This window comes from Musa acuminata, chromosome BXJ1-4 (assembly GCF_036884655.1).
Source record: "Musa acuminata AAA Group cultivar baxijiao chromosome BXJ1-4, Cavendish_Baxijiao_AAA, whole genome shotgun sequence".
NCBI classification, from domain to species: Eukaryota; Viridiplantae; Streptophyta; class Magnoliopsida; order Zingiberales; family Musaceae; genus Musa; species Musa acuminata.
Genome location: NC_088330.1, coordinates 337,542 through 353,081, shown reverse-complemented (window position 1 = coordinate 353,081; position 15,540 = coordinate 337,542). Strand labels below are relative to the sequence as shown.

The following is a 15,540-nucleotide window of genomic DNA, read 5'->3' as shown; positions in this document are numbered from 1 at the left end:
ATAACAATCGAATAATAGAAATATGATTATGAGGATGTAAATTTAGAATTAGAGGGTTTACATAAGAGAAATCATATACTTCGGAGGGAGGAACTTGTAATTTTAGCTAGTTATAAATCAGTCGATCGACCGACCGACACCAAGAAAGTTGACCAAGGTGATGACTTCATGTTGAAATCATAGAGTCCAATATAAGTAACACAAAACAAGTTACTAATTTTGACGCTCTTGGATCTACTTGTCTCCCTCTCACTCTCCCAGTCTTATTCTCACCAGCGGTGGCGGCAGCAGCGACAGCGAAAACATCTCTCTCTCGATCTTTAGCCATTTCCCACTTCAGTCTAGCCCTCTTCTTGGGGTTGCCCCTTCCCACCTCGCCACTGAGTCGCTCGACCGACGGCCCTGCTTCTTGGCGAACGTTCTTGATGAATCGGGAAGTGGCGATGGAGAGGCGCGGGGTGGGGAGCCCAGTGTACGGGCGGCAGTGGAGCGGGGGGTCGAGCAGCACGGGGTCGTCGTCACCCGGGATCTCCCCGGCGCACCACCGCTCGACGTCGGCGTCAGGGCTTTCCGGCGTCAGGAGGACGCAGAACGTCGCGGCGAGGGCCGCCGCCGCGCGCCTCGCGCAGGTGATGGCGTCGCAAAGCGCCACCGCTGAGGAGGACGAGGACGAGGACGAGATCCCGGTAGCTGGCGGAGTGGGGTTCCGGCACGGCGCTTCGCGGCTGGCGGCCGGCAGCAATGGGACCGCTCTCGGGGCTTCGCTGATGACGAAGGCTAATAGATCTCCTTCCCCTGCGGTAATTTTGCGACAGCTTAGTGCGCTTGCAGTAAATTTCACTGACTTTTTCCCTTTTTCTAACGAATGAAAGTGACCGACTTTGTTGGATATGCCTTTCTTCTTCGTTTTAAATGTTTAAACTGATTATTATAGCAACTAAGAGTTACATTTTGGCATGGGTTTATGATTATTACTAGCTAATTTGATGTTCTTTTGCATTAATTAGTTAGTTCGGAACCTCGTAGAACATACTCCATCAGTTCGTTCTTCTTCAGCTGGAAGACCATCAATTTCTGTTCGTTCAGCACCCTTGGCGCCCCCTAGCAAAACAACTCTGTTGACACCATCTCCTATTCCACCAATAGAACCTCCTGTTGATAAACGCAGGGAGAAAAGGTCATGGCATTACTTTATTTATTTATTTTTTGGGTAAATTTCCCCACAAGTTAGCTTTGTTATAGATCTTGATGATTTTGGTATCTCTATTTATTGATTAGTTTGATGCCACTAATTGTATAATCTTTAATAATTTTTACACCTGTTATAGAATTTTTACGAGCACTTGTCAAACTGGCGGTGCTATCTTATTATTCCATCAGCATCTACTGAGTATTATCACTAGATGTTTCACATCCCAAAGCAAGACAATGCAATTAAAAGTTTCTGGCACAATAAAACCTCTGTACAAACTTCTCATGTCGACATGCCCTTACATGAATAAGAATAATGAAGTCCATTGGTATAAATTAGAAAAAGGCATAGGTGCAAGTGCATCAATGCAAGTGCATCAATATATTCATGCCTGTCTTTGCTTAAAAGGAACAATGTGCTTGATGATGAATTCCTATGGCGTACATGTTGTATAGGCACAAGAATCATCATTAGATAACCAATGTACATATGCTAGAAAGATGTGAATGGACTACACTAACTTACAAGATCTGGAATTATTCAATGCAGAGTACTCGAATGCAACAGGTATAAAAAGCCTTAAGTAGCAGTAAGAATGATCCGGTTAGTCAACAAAGCAGCAAAAGTAGGCCAGTACTGGATGAAATGAAGTACAAGTCTTCATTCTCTGCTGCTATTAAAACTGCCTGATTCAAACATTTTGTATGACCATCAGAGTTAACTTTTTGGTTTTATCTATCCTTAAAATATGCATCAGGTCTTGAGCAGCAAATGATCGAAGAGTAGCAGTATGGTGGAATAAATATGATATCATATGAGAAAGAGAGATAAAGAAGTGATAAAAGGTTAAGTAGATACAGGAGCATAGTGAAGAAGAAAGCAGAGGGGAAAAGTTTGTCATAAAACCAATATCGGATGAAGTTAAACAGGTAGAGTAGAGGAGAAAAATGAAAAGGAAGACAGAAGGGAAAAAGAGGCCTATATTTCTCCCTATTCTTGTAATAAAATCTATGTTCAAGTAGGTTTCTGTTATAATGATACATTGAATAAAACATTTTAGGTTTTCTTATTGCAGTTAAATTTAAGTCTGTCTTCATCTTTTCTCTTCATATTTTCTTGCGTTGGAATCCAAGGGATTGGATTGTCATCATCTTTCCCTGCCCTATCTTCTTGTTGGAATCCATAGTTCTTAGCTTTGTCAACCTTTGATATATTTAACACAGACATATGCATTATAAACTTTACTTAAATTTAATAAAATACTCCAAAAGCATCACTGAACATTACATAGAATAAAATGAGGGATTACCCGCATGGGAAAATGCAGAATTTTTCTCTAGGTCGAGCATTAGTATTTGTGGGATTTGTTGCAGATCGAACATTAGTAGGTGCAGAATTTTTTATCACGCAGGGATGCTTTAGGAGTTGTACATTAAGATCTGCGGAATTTTATATCATGCAGGGATGCTTTAGGGGGTGTACATTAGCATCTGCGGGATTCCCAAACTGAGTTGTGCTAAATCCTTATTAAGTGAACTCTGATCAAGACAATTTAGGAGGCAATTTGGACATGAATTAATGATTCAGTTTTTCTAGGTTGACTATGACCTGGTGCACTAAAAATACAGTAAGAAATCACCCTGATATACTGGTGAATTGTGGTATGCAGCTGAATTGGATAGGTTTTGGTTAGTGAGTATTTGATCTTGATCTAAGTGTCAAGATTTATTTGATGTTTGGTTTGATTGAGTCATGATGTATTTTTCCATCTTATTTCTTGGTTAATTATTTCAAGTGTCTTGAAAGATATATGTAAATCAAACAATAGGCTGGGCGTTATCAACTTAGATATAGATATGTATTAGGTGGACAAGGTCTTATCTGTTTTTAAGATTAGTAAGGACAATTATCTTATTATATCTGGTGCCCTAGTTTAAATCTTGGAAGTTCGGTTGGTCTTTAAATGAATGGTGTAATTGGTCATGTAAGAAAGGGTTTATGGTGGATTCTTTATGGAAAACATGAGTTTGCCCACAAGCCTTATTTTCTCTTATTTTCTCTTGTGGCTTGCTTTGTCGTGTGATTTCTTCCTTCTGACCTTTCTAAACCTCTTGTACTCCAGCCTTTAAATTCCTTTTTTAGAGCCTATTTGCTATATATTTGTGAACAACATCTGCGATTCAATCATAAATATTTTATTATTGCATAAGAACTACTGTCATGGTGCTCCAAAGCATGTAAGACATCTTTATTAATTTGACTAGAGATATGATGTCTCTTAACTTATTTGAGTAGATATGAAAAATTGACTTGCTGAACCAATCCCATAAGCTTTAACTGAAGAGGAGATAAAGGGTTTTCTTGGTTAGTGATGAGAAATAATATGGTTTAAGATCGATGCATAAATATGTTAGGCCTCCTATTTTTGCTTCTCCTTGATGTACTTAATACCGTTAATAGTATAATGTGTTAAGTCATGCAAAAGCTGATTAAAGTATGCCACAGATTTCCATCAGATATAAAACATCTAAACTCTGGAGATTCAGGAATTCAGCGACAAGCTTCTGCACTCCAAGATGAGGTATCATGCTGTTATGTGAATTTTACTGTTCTTTTGTTTGATGTAAGAAATAAAGCATTTAAAAATAAGATAGCAAATTCTTCATGTTTAAGACAGCATTTTGGAATAATCTGTTGGGCTGACTTTGCATATTTTGCAGCTGGATATGCTACAAGAAGAAAATGAGAGTATTCTTGAGAAGGTATGCTTCTCTAAATCAGAAGAAATACTTTCATGTTCTTTGTGGCATTGAGCTACTCTATTTAACTTTGTCATCCAGTTGCGACTTGCAGAAGAGAGACGTGAAGAAGCTGAGGCCCGGGCAAGAGAGCTTGAGAAACAGGTTACTTAATCTTTCTTCAATACATTTTATTTCTTTTTATTAGCTGATAACAAATGATGTTTATTCTTATTCCTCTTGCACATACAAGAATTGGACCCTGTCAATTGTTAAACCTCTTTATCTGTCATCTCTGTTACGGCATGAGGTGTGGCGTCTGACTGTCTGTAACACATTTTTGGGAACTCAAAATGGTTTGAGTAGTTGATTTTTTTTCTTTCCATATGCATACATATATTGAGATAATAAGACTATCTGCAAGTCAATGGTAAAAGGATCACGTACTTTTGAAAACTTATGATATCAAGTATAAACTTCTTGTTTAGTGGTGACACAATCTGGAATGCAGTAAAATAAATATGTACACTAGAGAAGATAGAGACAGATAAGAATACTGGTCATAAGAAGAACAAGGTGGACACAAGTCACAGAACAATGAATAGAAAGTGTAAACTGTAAGAGAAGCTGGTGGTCTTTCTTCTGGCAGTATGGCATTTCTTTCTCGAAGAGGACCTCAATCTTCCTGAGCTGCAAAGTATTCTGAATTATAGCAACTTACAGTTTTTTGTATTTTGATTTTAATTTGTCAATAATAATTTGATTTCATAAAAAAAAATATAGTCCAAATATAGGACTTTTGCTTCAATTAAGACTTGCATAGGCACCCCTCAGGATCTCTTATATTTTTATAATTGGAAGTTTGAAACTACAATGGCTTCGATTACTTCATCATGAATTTAAAACATGATTTATATTAACTATAATAAAAGTTTTACAAATTGCATAAAGAGTAATGATTAAAATCAACTGAAATTAATGAAAAAAAAAGAATAACCAAATCTCTCAAATCACTTTACTAACTTGGGCTTGTATCCAGTTCAGGCAGATCACTATCTAATTTCTATTGTTTTTGCTCCAAGGTATCACAGGACATTCCTTTTTTTCACATGTCATGGGAAGATGACTGTCATCTTTATTACTTGAAATCATAACCTTATTGCTTATTGTAATGACCTTCCACACCAAATGTCCTCATGCATTGTGCTGCCTTGTGAGGAAAGAGTTGGGTCGATTGTGGTTTGGAGAATGCCTCTTTATTGTGTTATTTGAACCTTTCCTATGTATGAATGCCAATTTTTGGAGACCATGTTGAATATCTGGTTATGTCTATCACCTTTGTAATGTAGGTTGCTGCTCTAGGAGAAGGTGTATCTTTGGAGGCCCGGTTATTGAGCAGGTAGACCATACTTCTAACCTTATAACCAAGGCCACAATGTTGAAATCATAACTGTTTAGGTAATTGATTTGCAGGAAGGAGGCAGCACTCCGTCAAAGAGAGGTAACTTTGTTGCCTTAGCGATGTTCCAGATTATTCCCCTTTTTCTGCCAACTTTCGTTTCCCTTTTCTTTTTCCCTCCGTTTCTATTATGAGCTTAATTTAAATGGAAACCTGGATTTAGTCCTTTTCTTTGCATATAAACCCTTTCAAATACTTATGTTTGTGAATATACACCACTAAACCTTGTATCTGCATCATACCCTCCAACATTATCATATTTGCATGCATACCCCTTTATGCAAATTCTGTTAATAAAGTTTCACTGGCGTGGATTATAGTCTTAGTCTTGATAAATAGGCCAATGTACAGTTGGCCTAGCATTGAAGAAACCATCAATGGAGATGGGAATTTTGTGCCAAATTCTGATGGGTATTTGTGCAAAAGCAGGCCATAATGGTCTGAGCACTTGGGAGTGTAAGGTAGATCAAAGGGGTATTCATATAATCATGAAGGATTTTGGAGGGCACCGGTGAAAAATACCAAGTTTAGGGGTGTACAATGTGCAAACTTGTCCATTTTGTAGGGTATATATGCAAAAGAAACCATCTTTTTTTAATATATTTCCAAAAACTATTATTGTATAAGTTACAGAGAAATTTAATTTTCTTGGTTGACAGCTATATGGTTTGACATAATTCACATTTTTTCTGTTGTCATGTATCAATGATTATTGCAATCTATTTGCAGTTCCTGAGAACCACAGTGATTGTCCTATTGTCAATTTTTAGTTTCTTGTTATCCATGCTGTGGTCTTTTACTTTCTTCTGCTCTTAGTCCTTTATCATCAGCTGCAGGTATAATTTAGCTAGACTAATTGATGCTCTTTTTGTACTTGGTCACACTTTTTTATGTCTGTTAACCTTTAATTCCATTGTTTTCTTTTATTGCTTGCCGGACTGATTTTAAAATCGGATGACAAATTCTGAAATGAAAAGCAACATACACCTTAAATTTGGCTACAAGCTCCAAATTAAATTAATGTTGAATAGCTTTTCTGTTGTTTTGATTTGATTGAAATTCAGAGCTCAACTCAAACCCAACAACTTATTCAGTTAATTTTTGCTTTATTTCTGCATTTTGACCCACATCTGAGCAATGAATAATTATCTGCAGGGCCATCTCCAACTAAGTTCAAGTGCTCTTTGAAATTCCTGGTTTTTGTTCTGAATAGATACATTAAAGCATGAACCTTTGAAGGGCTAATTTTTAGATAACTTTTTCCCCATCTGTCATATCTCTGAAAGTACTTGTTTTGTCATTTTTCTTTTCCATTTGCATGGCACTTTTTCCTCTTATGTGGGAAATTGGTAGAGTTTTGTTGGTTATAAGATTTCAAATATTGTGGTATAACAACCAAAGTATACAGGGCAATTGTATAGTTTTCAAACATATGATTAGCTTTCAAATATCATGCACTGTTATACCAGTCTCAATTGTATTAGTCTGTTCCAACATAATAAACAAAATTTCAGTGAATTTTATCTACATACCAAGGAGTACCATACTAGACCTATTGGTATATACCAGTCCAATAAGATCCTGCATGGATAATTGTACTGGTATATAAAACTTTAGTTGGTTCACATGACTGGAGGGACTATGGGCATGGAAGTGTTATTGCATGAAGATGCTAAACAACAGCAAGAATTATTGTTGTATAATAACCAAAATATACAGGTCATATTATGCACTGGTAAAATCGGTCTTAATTGTATTAGTCAGTACCAACATAATAAACAAAATTTCATTAAGTTTTCTTGACATACCATGGTGTACCATACCAAACCTGTTGGTATATACCAGTCCAAAAAGATCTTGTATGGATAATTGTACTGGCATTTTAAACTTCAGTTGGTTCACGACTTAATGTGACTGGAAGGACTATGGGCATGGAAGGGTTATTGCATGAAGATATTAAACAGCAAGAATTATTCCAATTAACTTGTTGCTTTGGGGCTATTTATTACTTCCATATTCTCTGTACTGTTCTTTTAAACAATTCTTCAGATATCTTGTCTACTTTTCAAGAATTGACGCTGGTTATTGAAGTTGCTGTACTGCAATTCGTGAGGCCATGACTATCAAATTTGGTTAATCTCCATGGTCATGTAGGCTATAAGCAACATCATAGTTCTTGTTATACTTCTGCTGATGCAGTACTTTGATTTTTACCTAAGGCTGCTCTTGAAGCTGCAAGACAAACTAAGGATGGGAAAGATGAGGAAATAGCAACACTCCAGAAAGAAGTAGAGGTGTTATTACTGATTTCATTGATCACTTTGTTTTAAACATTCTTGGGAACTCTTTTAGTATCCTGTCATGGTGATTTTGCTATTAACTTGCCTTTTTATTTCTTGGCTTGTGTCCGGAATAGTCTGCTAAAGAAGAGGCTGTGGCAGCCGTAGAGCAGCTCAGGCAAGCTGAATCAGACGCAAAGGCTCTTCAATCAATGACACAAAGGATGATCTTATCCGAGGAGGAGATGGTATGCATTTTGAACATTGCCAGCATGTTGGATGGTGTCTGTGATTCATTATGAGATAATAGGATCACATCAGTATGCATGTTCCATATCTACAGGAAGAGGTTGTCTTGAAGAGGTGTTGGCTTGCTCGTTATTGGGGTTTAGCAGTTCATCATGGTAACATAGTTTTCATATTTTGTACATCTGTTTTTGTTTGTTTCTTTGACTCTTCACATTGAGAGCTTGCTCTCTCTCTCTCTCTCTCTTTCTCTCTCTCTCTCTCTCTCTCTCTCTCTCTCTCTCTCTATATATATATATATATACACACATATATTGTATAAAACCTGAAGAACAAGGGCTTATCTAGTTTACACCATTTCATAGTATGCACAAGATTATGCTCTCATTTACACCATTTTATATGTTACCATAAACCCTGTTGTTTTTTCTGACTAGATTATCATTTGGGCATCTTACAGCTATTTCTCTATACTGATAATATCTGTACGTGCTTATCATTCTTGATCATCATAATCTCACAGTAATTGTCAACCCTAGCGAATGACACAAGTTGGGAAGTTTGCACCATAGACATCAAGGTTCGCGATACCGCCTAGTATGGTTCGGGCGTTAATTTACCGATCCGACAAATGATACGTGAACCAGGAAAAAACGTACAGGGCCTATATCGTGCGGTACAGTATGGTACAGGCACTATACTGTGCATATTTTTGTTGTTTCAATATTTTTTGTGCCTTTTTTGGAACTGGGTATGTACCAACATTATCAACACTCATACACCCATAGGGACCTGCGGTATTGGTCCGAGCGGTTACTGGTACATAACCATACATGAAATTGCCAAACTTGATAGACATAAGCAGAGACCTTGACAGCATCCTATCAGATGATTACTTTGTTATTGTAGCATGGCAAATGTTACAAAAAATATAAAATCGCAGATGTTTCTCAGTTGCATGAGATACGGTTGGATATCTGGTAGGATTTCTTGCTGTGAACTAATCTTCTAGTTTTCATGGGCCAAAGAATCCTTTATAAAGATGCTAATACTTACTGAACCAGGATTGCCAACTTGCCCGCGGGATGGGAAGCAATCTTTATGGACAGTTAGTTCATTAGATTTTAATCCTTTGCATAAGAGATAAGGTTTTATGGTCATTAGGTATTAAGTTACGGATAACACTGAAAAACAGCAAAGATAGGACCATATATCATATTACTGAAACCAAGGATTAAAATATCGTATCGTACCGATGTTTCGAGGTAGGCTCGGTATGGTACGGTACCATGTACCGAGCGGTACACCTAAATTAGGAGTAAAATCCTCCAAAAATACCTGAAAAAAAAGTTAGGATAGGGTTTTTAAGTTATAAATAAATATAGTAATAGTATAAGTTTAGCAAAATCAATATAAATTAGGTAAGAATAGTATCATATATCTTTTTCGGGACTCTGAGGAATAGTTTTGTGTGAGGTTCATATTTCAGTCCGTTACGGATTATCCTTCTGTAAATATTAAAATATCTATAGAAAAATCATTTGAATTGTTAGATTATTTTGTTATAATATAAACACTAAAATTCAAATGAATTAAATAATCACATATGTAGATATATTTGATTGTTGATTCTACCACTAAAATGAACGACGAGCCTCGACAGGTGGTGGATTGGGGTCCTCGATCCTATACATCTGCATATCAATATGATATGTTTGTTGGACCCAATCATGAAATTGATCCCACGACATAGTGTATTGATGCACCGTATGCCATTGGTGCATCAATGTGGTGATGATCGTATGCTGATCATCATGAATCACATTTGTTCGAGGCAGCTCCTGAGGTATATATTGGTGAATGTCAGAGCTTCTACTTTTGCTATTGATCTGCTGCTCTATATCATACTGTTGCTTGGAGAAGTATGATCAACTATCATCGAACTGCTGTTGGCCATATGATTCTCCATAATACGATCAAATTTTGATTAAATCATCATTAAAATGATTAATCGTAGCATTCAATAACTTTAATAAAACTTAATTAAATTTATTTTACTATCATAAATATCTTTCAATATTTAATATGCATGGAATATAAATATTTGATCTGTTAAGTGTCATTTCGAATTAATCAATATTAAACACACTAATCATAATATTAAAGATCTTAATTACTCTCTAATTAAAGAAAGAGAATACATATCTTTTGATTAGAAACTTCTTCCTCTTAGTCATCCCAAATTAGTTTCGATTCAATTCACAAATCGTTGTTTTGTAGAGTTTAGGAGAGCACAAATGTGAGAAAAAGAGAGTTTGAGATAGTTTAAGAAGTATGAGAGTGAAATGGAATGAAATAATGGGGAAGAAGAGTTTAAAAACAGATGTGAAAGGGCTCCAACGGTCAACCAATCGGTAACAGCCAATTTCAGTTGAAATTGGCTGTTACCGAGCTATGCTGGGCGGTAACGGTCGAAATTTTGATTGTTGCCACCCGATATAACCTTGTATCGTCTGATATGGGGCAATGTTATGCGTTCCGCCCGGTAGCGGGCGGTCCGTGTACCGGTATCCTATCGAACTGGTACATACCGTCCGGTATTATTCGAAACTGTATTCCTTGACTGAAACCCTTTTGGACAATTGCATGAAAGAAAATTCTTGTAGGTAATCAAGCTTTTGGAGGATCTTTAATCTGACATCATCGTGCAATCTTTCTGCTTTCTACAATTAACTTCATAAGACAATGAAGAAGCAAACTGATATAGTGATCCTCATTCCCACTTTTTTGATGTTTGATAATGAACGCTCAAGTAACTTCAATATTCATCATTTTTTATGTCTTGCACCAAATAGTTTACATTCATTTTTATTATTTCTCAATCTACATAAACTGTACTACTTTGTTCATGTCTTTTGATCTGAATTAGATGTTTCCACTTATAGGAATCTATCCGGAGATTGCTGTTACGAAACATGAGCACTGGTCTTCATTAGCTCCTCTTCCTCTCGAGGTTGTTATTTCTGCTGGTCAAAAGGCTAAAGAAGAATCAAGAAACCGAGGCAAGAGATAAATACTGCTAATATGACCATATGCCAATGATATGATCATAAAATTGTGCAAATAGTCCGTCTTTGCATATTCATCCCTGTTGCTTAGTGTATTTCAACATTGAATGTTGAATAGGAAATCATGAATCTGAAAGAAGAAATAAGTTTGTGCGTGATTTAAGTGATATAACTGGAGAAGGCAACATAGAGAGCATGCTTTCGGTTGAGAAGGGCCTAAGGGAACTAGCATCTTTGAAGGTTCTTTTTTCATCTTTACTTCGTTAAAGCTGTTCTTTTTGTCTGTCATTGTCTTTTGTTACACTTCCTTTTATGTTCTCATTTTTCCCCTTAAACTCTTTCTATTTCCATGCTAAATTATTTGTCTGCCTTAGCTGAATATGGTAGCCATCTATTAATACCTTGGTGAATACTTTAAGGTGGAGGATGCTGTTGTCCTTGCATTAGCTCAACATTGGCGACCAAATTTTGTTCGGCAATTTTCTTCAGGTTTGTAACTACCTTGTTTTGATATCCTCATAATTTTTTGTTTTTTTCAATTTTTCATGTTCTTGAATAATTTTGATAATTTTATTTTATATTACTTTGCATAATTACCCTCACAGCTTAAGTTTATGCTCTTGCAGAACTAAGCCAAGAGGAGATAGAAGATGTTACCTTTAAGCAGGTCAGTCTTAGTTTTTCTAGAAGTGTTTACTGAATGCGTCTTTTTGTTTATGGCATTGTTTACTCCTGGTTTACAAACTATCATTTAGTTCTGTTCGCAATTGATTGGCGGTGAAGGCCATCTGATTCATTTTTTAATCAGATAAATATGTATTGATCGCATAAATATGATAAGGTTGCTTCTTTGCAACTTGGTAGCGTAGGGTTTGAGTAATAGAAACAACATCTCTAAATATAAGGGTACAGATATTAACTCCTCAGGTTCCACATTGGCATGAGCCTCATGTGCTCTTTTTCATAAATATGTATGCACCACATATTTGTATTCATATCTGAATCTCGCTGAGATCCATGGGATATGGTATGGAGATAGTTCGAGTTTTACCTTTATACAGATATTCAAACATTCTAATATTTTCCAAAATATCAAAAGATTTGTATTAACATAAGGAAAATATTTCATTTTACTGGTTTTCCTAATGACAGTATATCCTTTTCTCCACCCCTTTGCTTTTTATTTAATCACACTTAAGTTTTCTTATAAATGAATTATATCAGTATGAGCTAGTGTCATAGTTATTTGTTGAAATGCAATATTGGCATCGATATCTTTCTGAAATCCTGTTTGAATTGCATTCATCATATTTCATAGTTGTACCTGTATCTGGATCTGTTATGAACAACTGATGTTACAATATAGTATCTGCATAATATCCATATTGGAATGCGTCCACTGATTAGATACAAATGTCTTTCCTAATATCCAGTCTGTAATGTTCATTTCTCCTCCAGTTTCACATCTAGTGCAAGATGTTGCGCTTGGTGAGACATGAATTTATGCCTGAACCTTGATCAATCATTTTTTTTACACTGCATTTTAACAAATATCAGAATTCACCTTTCTGCCGATGAATGTATGCATGGAAGATGACCGACCATTTTTTTTTCATATTGCATTTTGAAAGCATCATAATTCACTTTTCTGCCTATGATCAGTTAATGTATTTATTGCCCTAGATTTATGTTTTGGTGATTGTTATTTGGTTATTATCTATCTGAAGTATATGTACCATACAAACATTCCATTGTGCTTATTAGTTGCAATTTCTGATAATCTGAAGTACTCTTTAATGCAAAAATAGAATTCACTTTCTGCTTATGATTAATTCTACTTGGGATCAAACATTCATCTCCATCATTGAGAACAATGAATTCTCCATGAAAATTTCAGCATTGCTTATGCCACCGGTTGAACTTGAACCGTTGATGGCTGCTTGTGATGCATTGCTCAGGCTTTCATCCAATTATAAGGGCCTTTGATATCTGATGTGGCTATTATACATCTTTTCTAGGTTTAAATTATAAAAGCTTGAAAGAATCTGTTCTATCGGAAAGTTTAAATTGATAAAACAGAGAACCTGCCGCATTCTAGTATCAATAATATTTTTATCACTCCTGATATGGTAGACTGCAAAAGATGAATGCATATGTTGGTGTTCTTTGAAGGTTTTTTAGCATATAATATCATAATTGTATCTTAAATTTTATTTTTAATTTTAATTTTATGTTATTTTTTAAAGTTATTTTCTAGGTTGATTTCAGTCCTATCAATCTGATCGATTTTGCCAATCCTAGTCATATCATTCCTATTGGATCCTAATCAATATACCAATCGCGCAAACTATCTGTATGTAGTCTCTTTTACTTCTTGTCAGATATTATGTATACTTCCTAGTGTTTGTGATCATCGACCCATAAGAAGGTATTTAATCACATCATTTATTTTAACTGGATTCTTACTTTGGATGTCCCGTAACTAAGCACTTTCTATCCTCTAGGAGTTCAAGACCAAAAGCATTTTTTTGGGCTAAGTTCATGTACTTCATTGAAGTGAATCCTTTCAGATCTTAGAGATTATACATATTTTGCAGGCGTGGCTTATATATTTCTGGAGAAGAGCCAAAGCTCATGGTGTAGAAGAAGATATTGCTGATGAACGGCTGCAGTCTTGGATTGGTCGCATTGGACAACCTCCAACTTCTCACGATGTTGTTGATGGTAAATTGGTCTTCTGTTCCACACCAATGCATTCCAGGAATTGCTTCCCTTGGATTTTCACTATAAACTGTAATTTCAAGGAAAATGGAAGTTGTGAATTCTGAAAGCTACATAAAAGTTGGAAAGATGAAAAATTATAGAAAGCTTCATTTTCAGTTCATTTCCTACTAATTCCTGAAGTTTGGTGGTTTGTGATCTCAACTGTCACTTTGATATGGTATGGAAAAGGAGTTTTGTAGCTTCCCAAATAACTCCAAATGAAAGAGCCTCCAGCTTCAACTTTTGTTAGTAGCCCCAAATAACTTATCCATTTCACTAGGAAATATGCTGTACACAAGAACTGCTTACAATTTTTTGCTTAGTTTGGTGGTCTAGCGAATTATTATAATTATTGCCCTGGTTTTGGGTTTTGATTGTTTTATATAAGTTTAAATTAAGCTGAAGTACTATTATCTAATGCAAAACTTGTGTACCCTATGCTACCGCAGTGGAGAGAGGTCTGATAGAGCTTAAGAAGCTGGGTATTGAACAGCAACTATGGGAAGCATCTCGGAGAGAGATAGAGCTGGATACATAGAACAAAAGAGACCATTCCTAGGAATGGCCACTAAACCTTTCTGTTGCTGTATGCTTAAGCTTCTCGTTACGTATCAAGTGTTTTGAGTTCATTAAGTACATCCAACTAAGTTCTTGTCATGTGTAGCTGCAGGCAGATTTTGTATGATTTTAATAGTTTCTGTACTTCTGGTGATTTATCTATTAGCGTAAACATTGATGTTTGGAACGTGGTCCGACCTTTGGTTTGTAATGTAGATTGTCAAGAGTATTTTGCTTTGCTGTATTCCATCCCATCTGTCTTTTAAATCATTTGCAAATTCTAGCCCAAGACTAAACATCATCGTTCTAAAATCTGCTTAAGCAAAATACCGCATCCATGAGTGAAAAGGCGTCAAGTGAGCTTGTTTGCATCGATCTTGTACTATATTGCCAAAGTAAATTTTTCAGTGCGTTGTGTGTTAATTGTTGGATGGCATCAAGCCTTTTAGCGGTAACTTATTCATGCCATTGGTGATACATTAATTTTCCCTTTTCGCAGTCATACGAGAATTAAGTAGGCTGTCTTATTGTGAGTAGGTGAAATGTCATGCTTGGTTGAATCGTCAAGCTCTTAACAAGTGGTATCAGCATAGACCAATATTTTGATGTGGTATTTATTATATACGATGCTTATATGGTTTTTACGACACAGGATAAATTCTACATATCGCATTAAATAACATTTTTTGGTTGCATCCTCAACTTTTGATCGGTTCTCCAAATGAATTCTTTTGGGAAACATTAATTCCTTGCAACATCCTCAAAGCCTTCGATCAATTTGGCATCACACGAGCTGTTGGTCGTTAGTAACCCACGCAGTTATATTACCTTTTTACTTACCAAAAAAAAAAAAAAAGTTATATTACCTTCGGTAGTCAGCCATTTCTATTTAGCTACGAGGTACAAAGCTTTTTTTCTTACAGGCAGAATAGATTTTTGGTAAGAAAGCAATGTATTTATTATTATCTTTTTGCTTTTATCTTTTTCTCTACAGTATTCAATTTTCTTGAGAATCAACTAGAGTACTTACTATTCGATCACAAAAAATAAGTGAACTTTAAAAAAAATGACATGGTTCAAAATCATTTACCAAATGTTAAAAACTCTTCAACTCATCTGACTAATTTTTTTGAAAATGTCAATCTATAAATTTGAACTACTGAGAGTAAAATGCTAATATCAGATTTCATCTTTCTTCTTGGGCTTTGCAAGAAGAAGGATGGCCTGGCAGATACTA

General features: G+C 35.8%; 1 protein-coding gene across 1 annotated transcript; it reads left to right on the top strand.

Moving 5' to 3' along the window:
- The first annotated feature begins 239 nt into the window (after window positions 1–239).
- On the top strand, window positions 240–14,552 carry LOC135639901 (coiled-coil domain-containing protein SCD2-like). Its single transcript, XM_065153897.1, has 16 exons — window positions 240–800; window positions 1,008–1,177; window positions 3,698–3,773; window positions 3,913–3,954; window positions 4,033–4,095; window positions 5,280–5,329; window positions 5,404–5,431; window positions 7,609–7,683; window positions 7,806–7,916; window positions 8,012–8,072; window positions 10,860–10,976; window positions 11,101–11,222; window positions 11,402–11,471; window positions 11,609–11,649; window positions 13,580–13,706; window positions 14,195–14,552. Exons 1-16 carry the CDS (start codon window positions 426–428, stop codon window positions 14,281–14,283), a joined length of 1,617 nt encoding a protein of 538 aa, XP_065009969.1. The 5' UTR covers window positions 240–425; the 3' UTR covers window positions 14,284–14,552.
- Window positions 14,553–15,540: the final 988 nt, after the last annotated feature.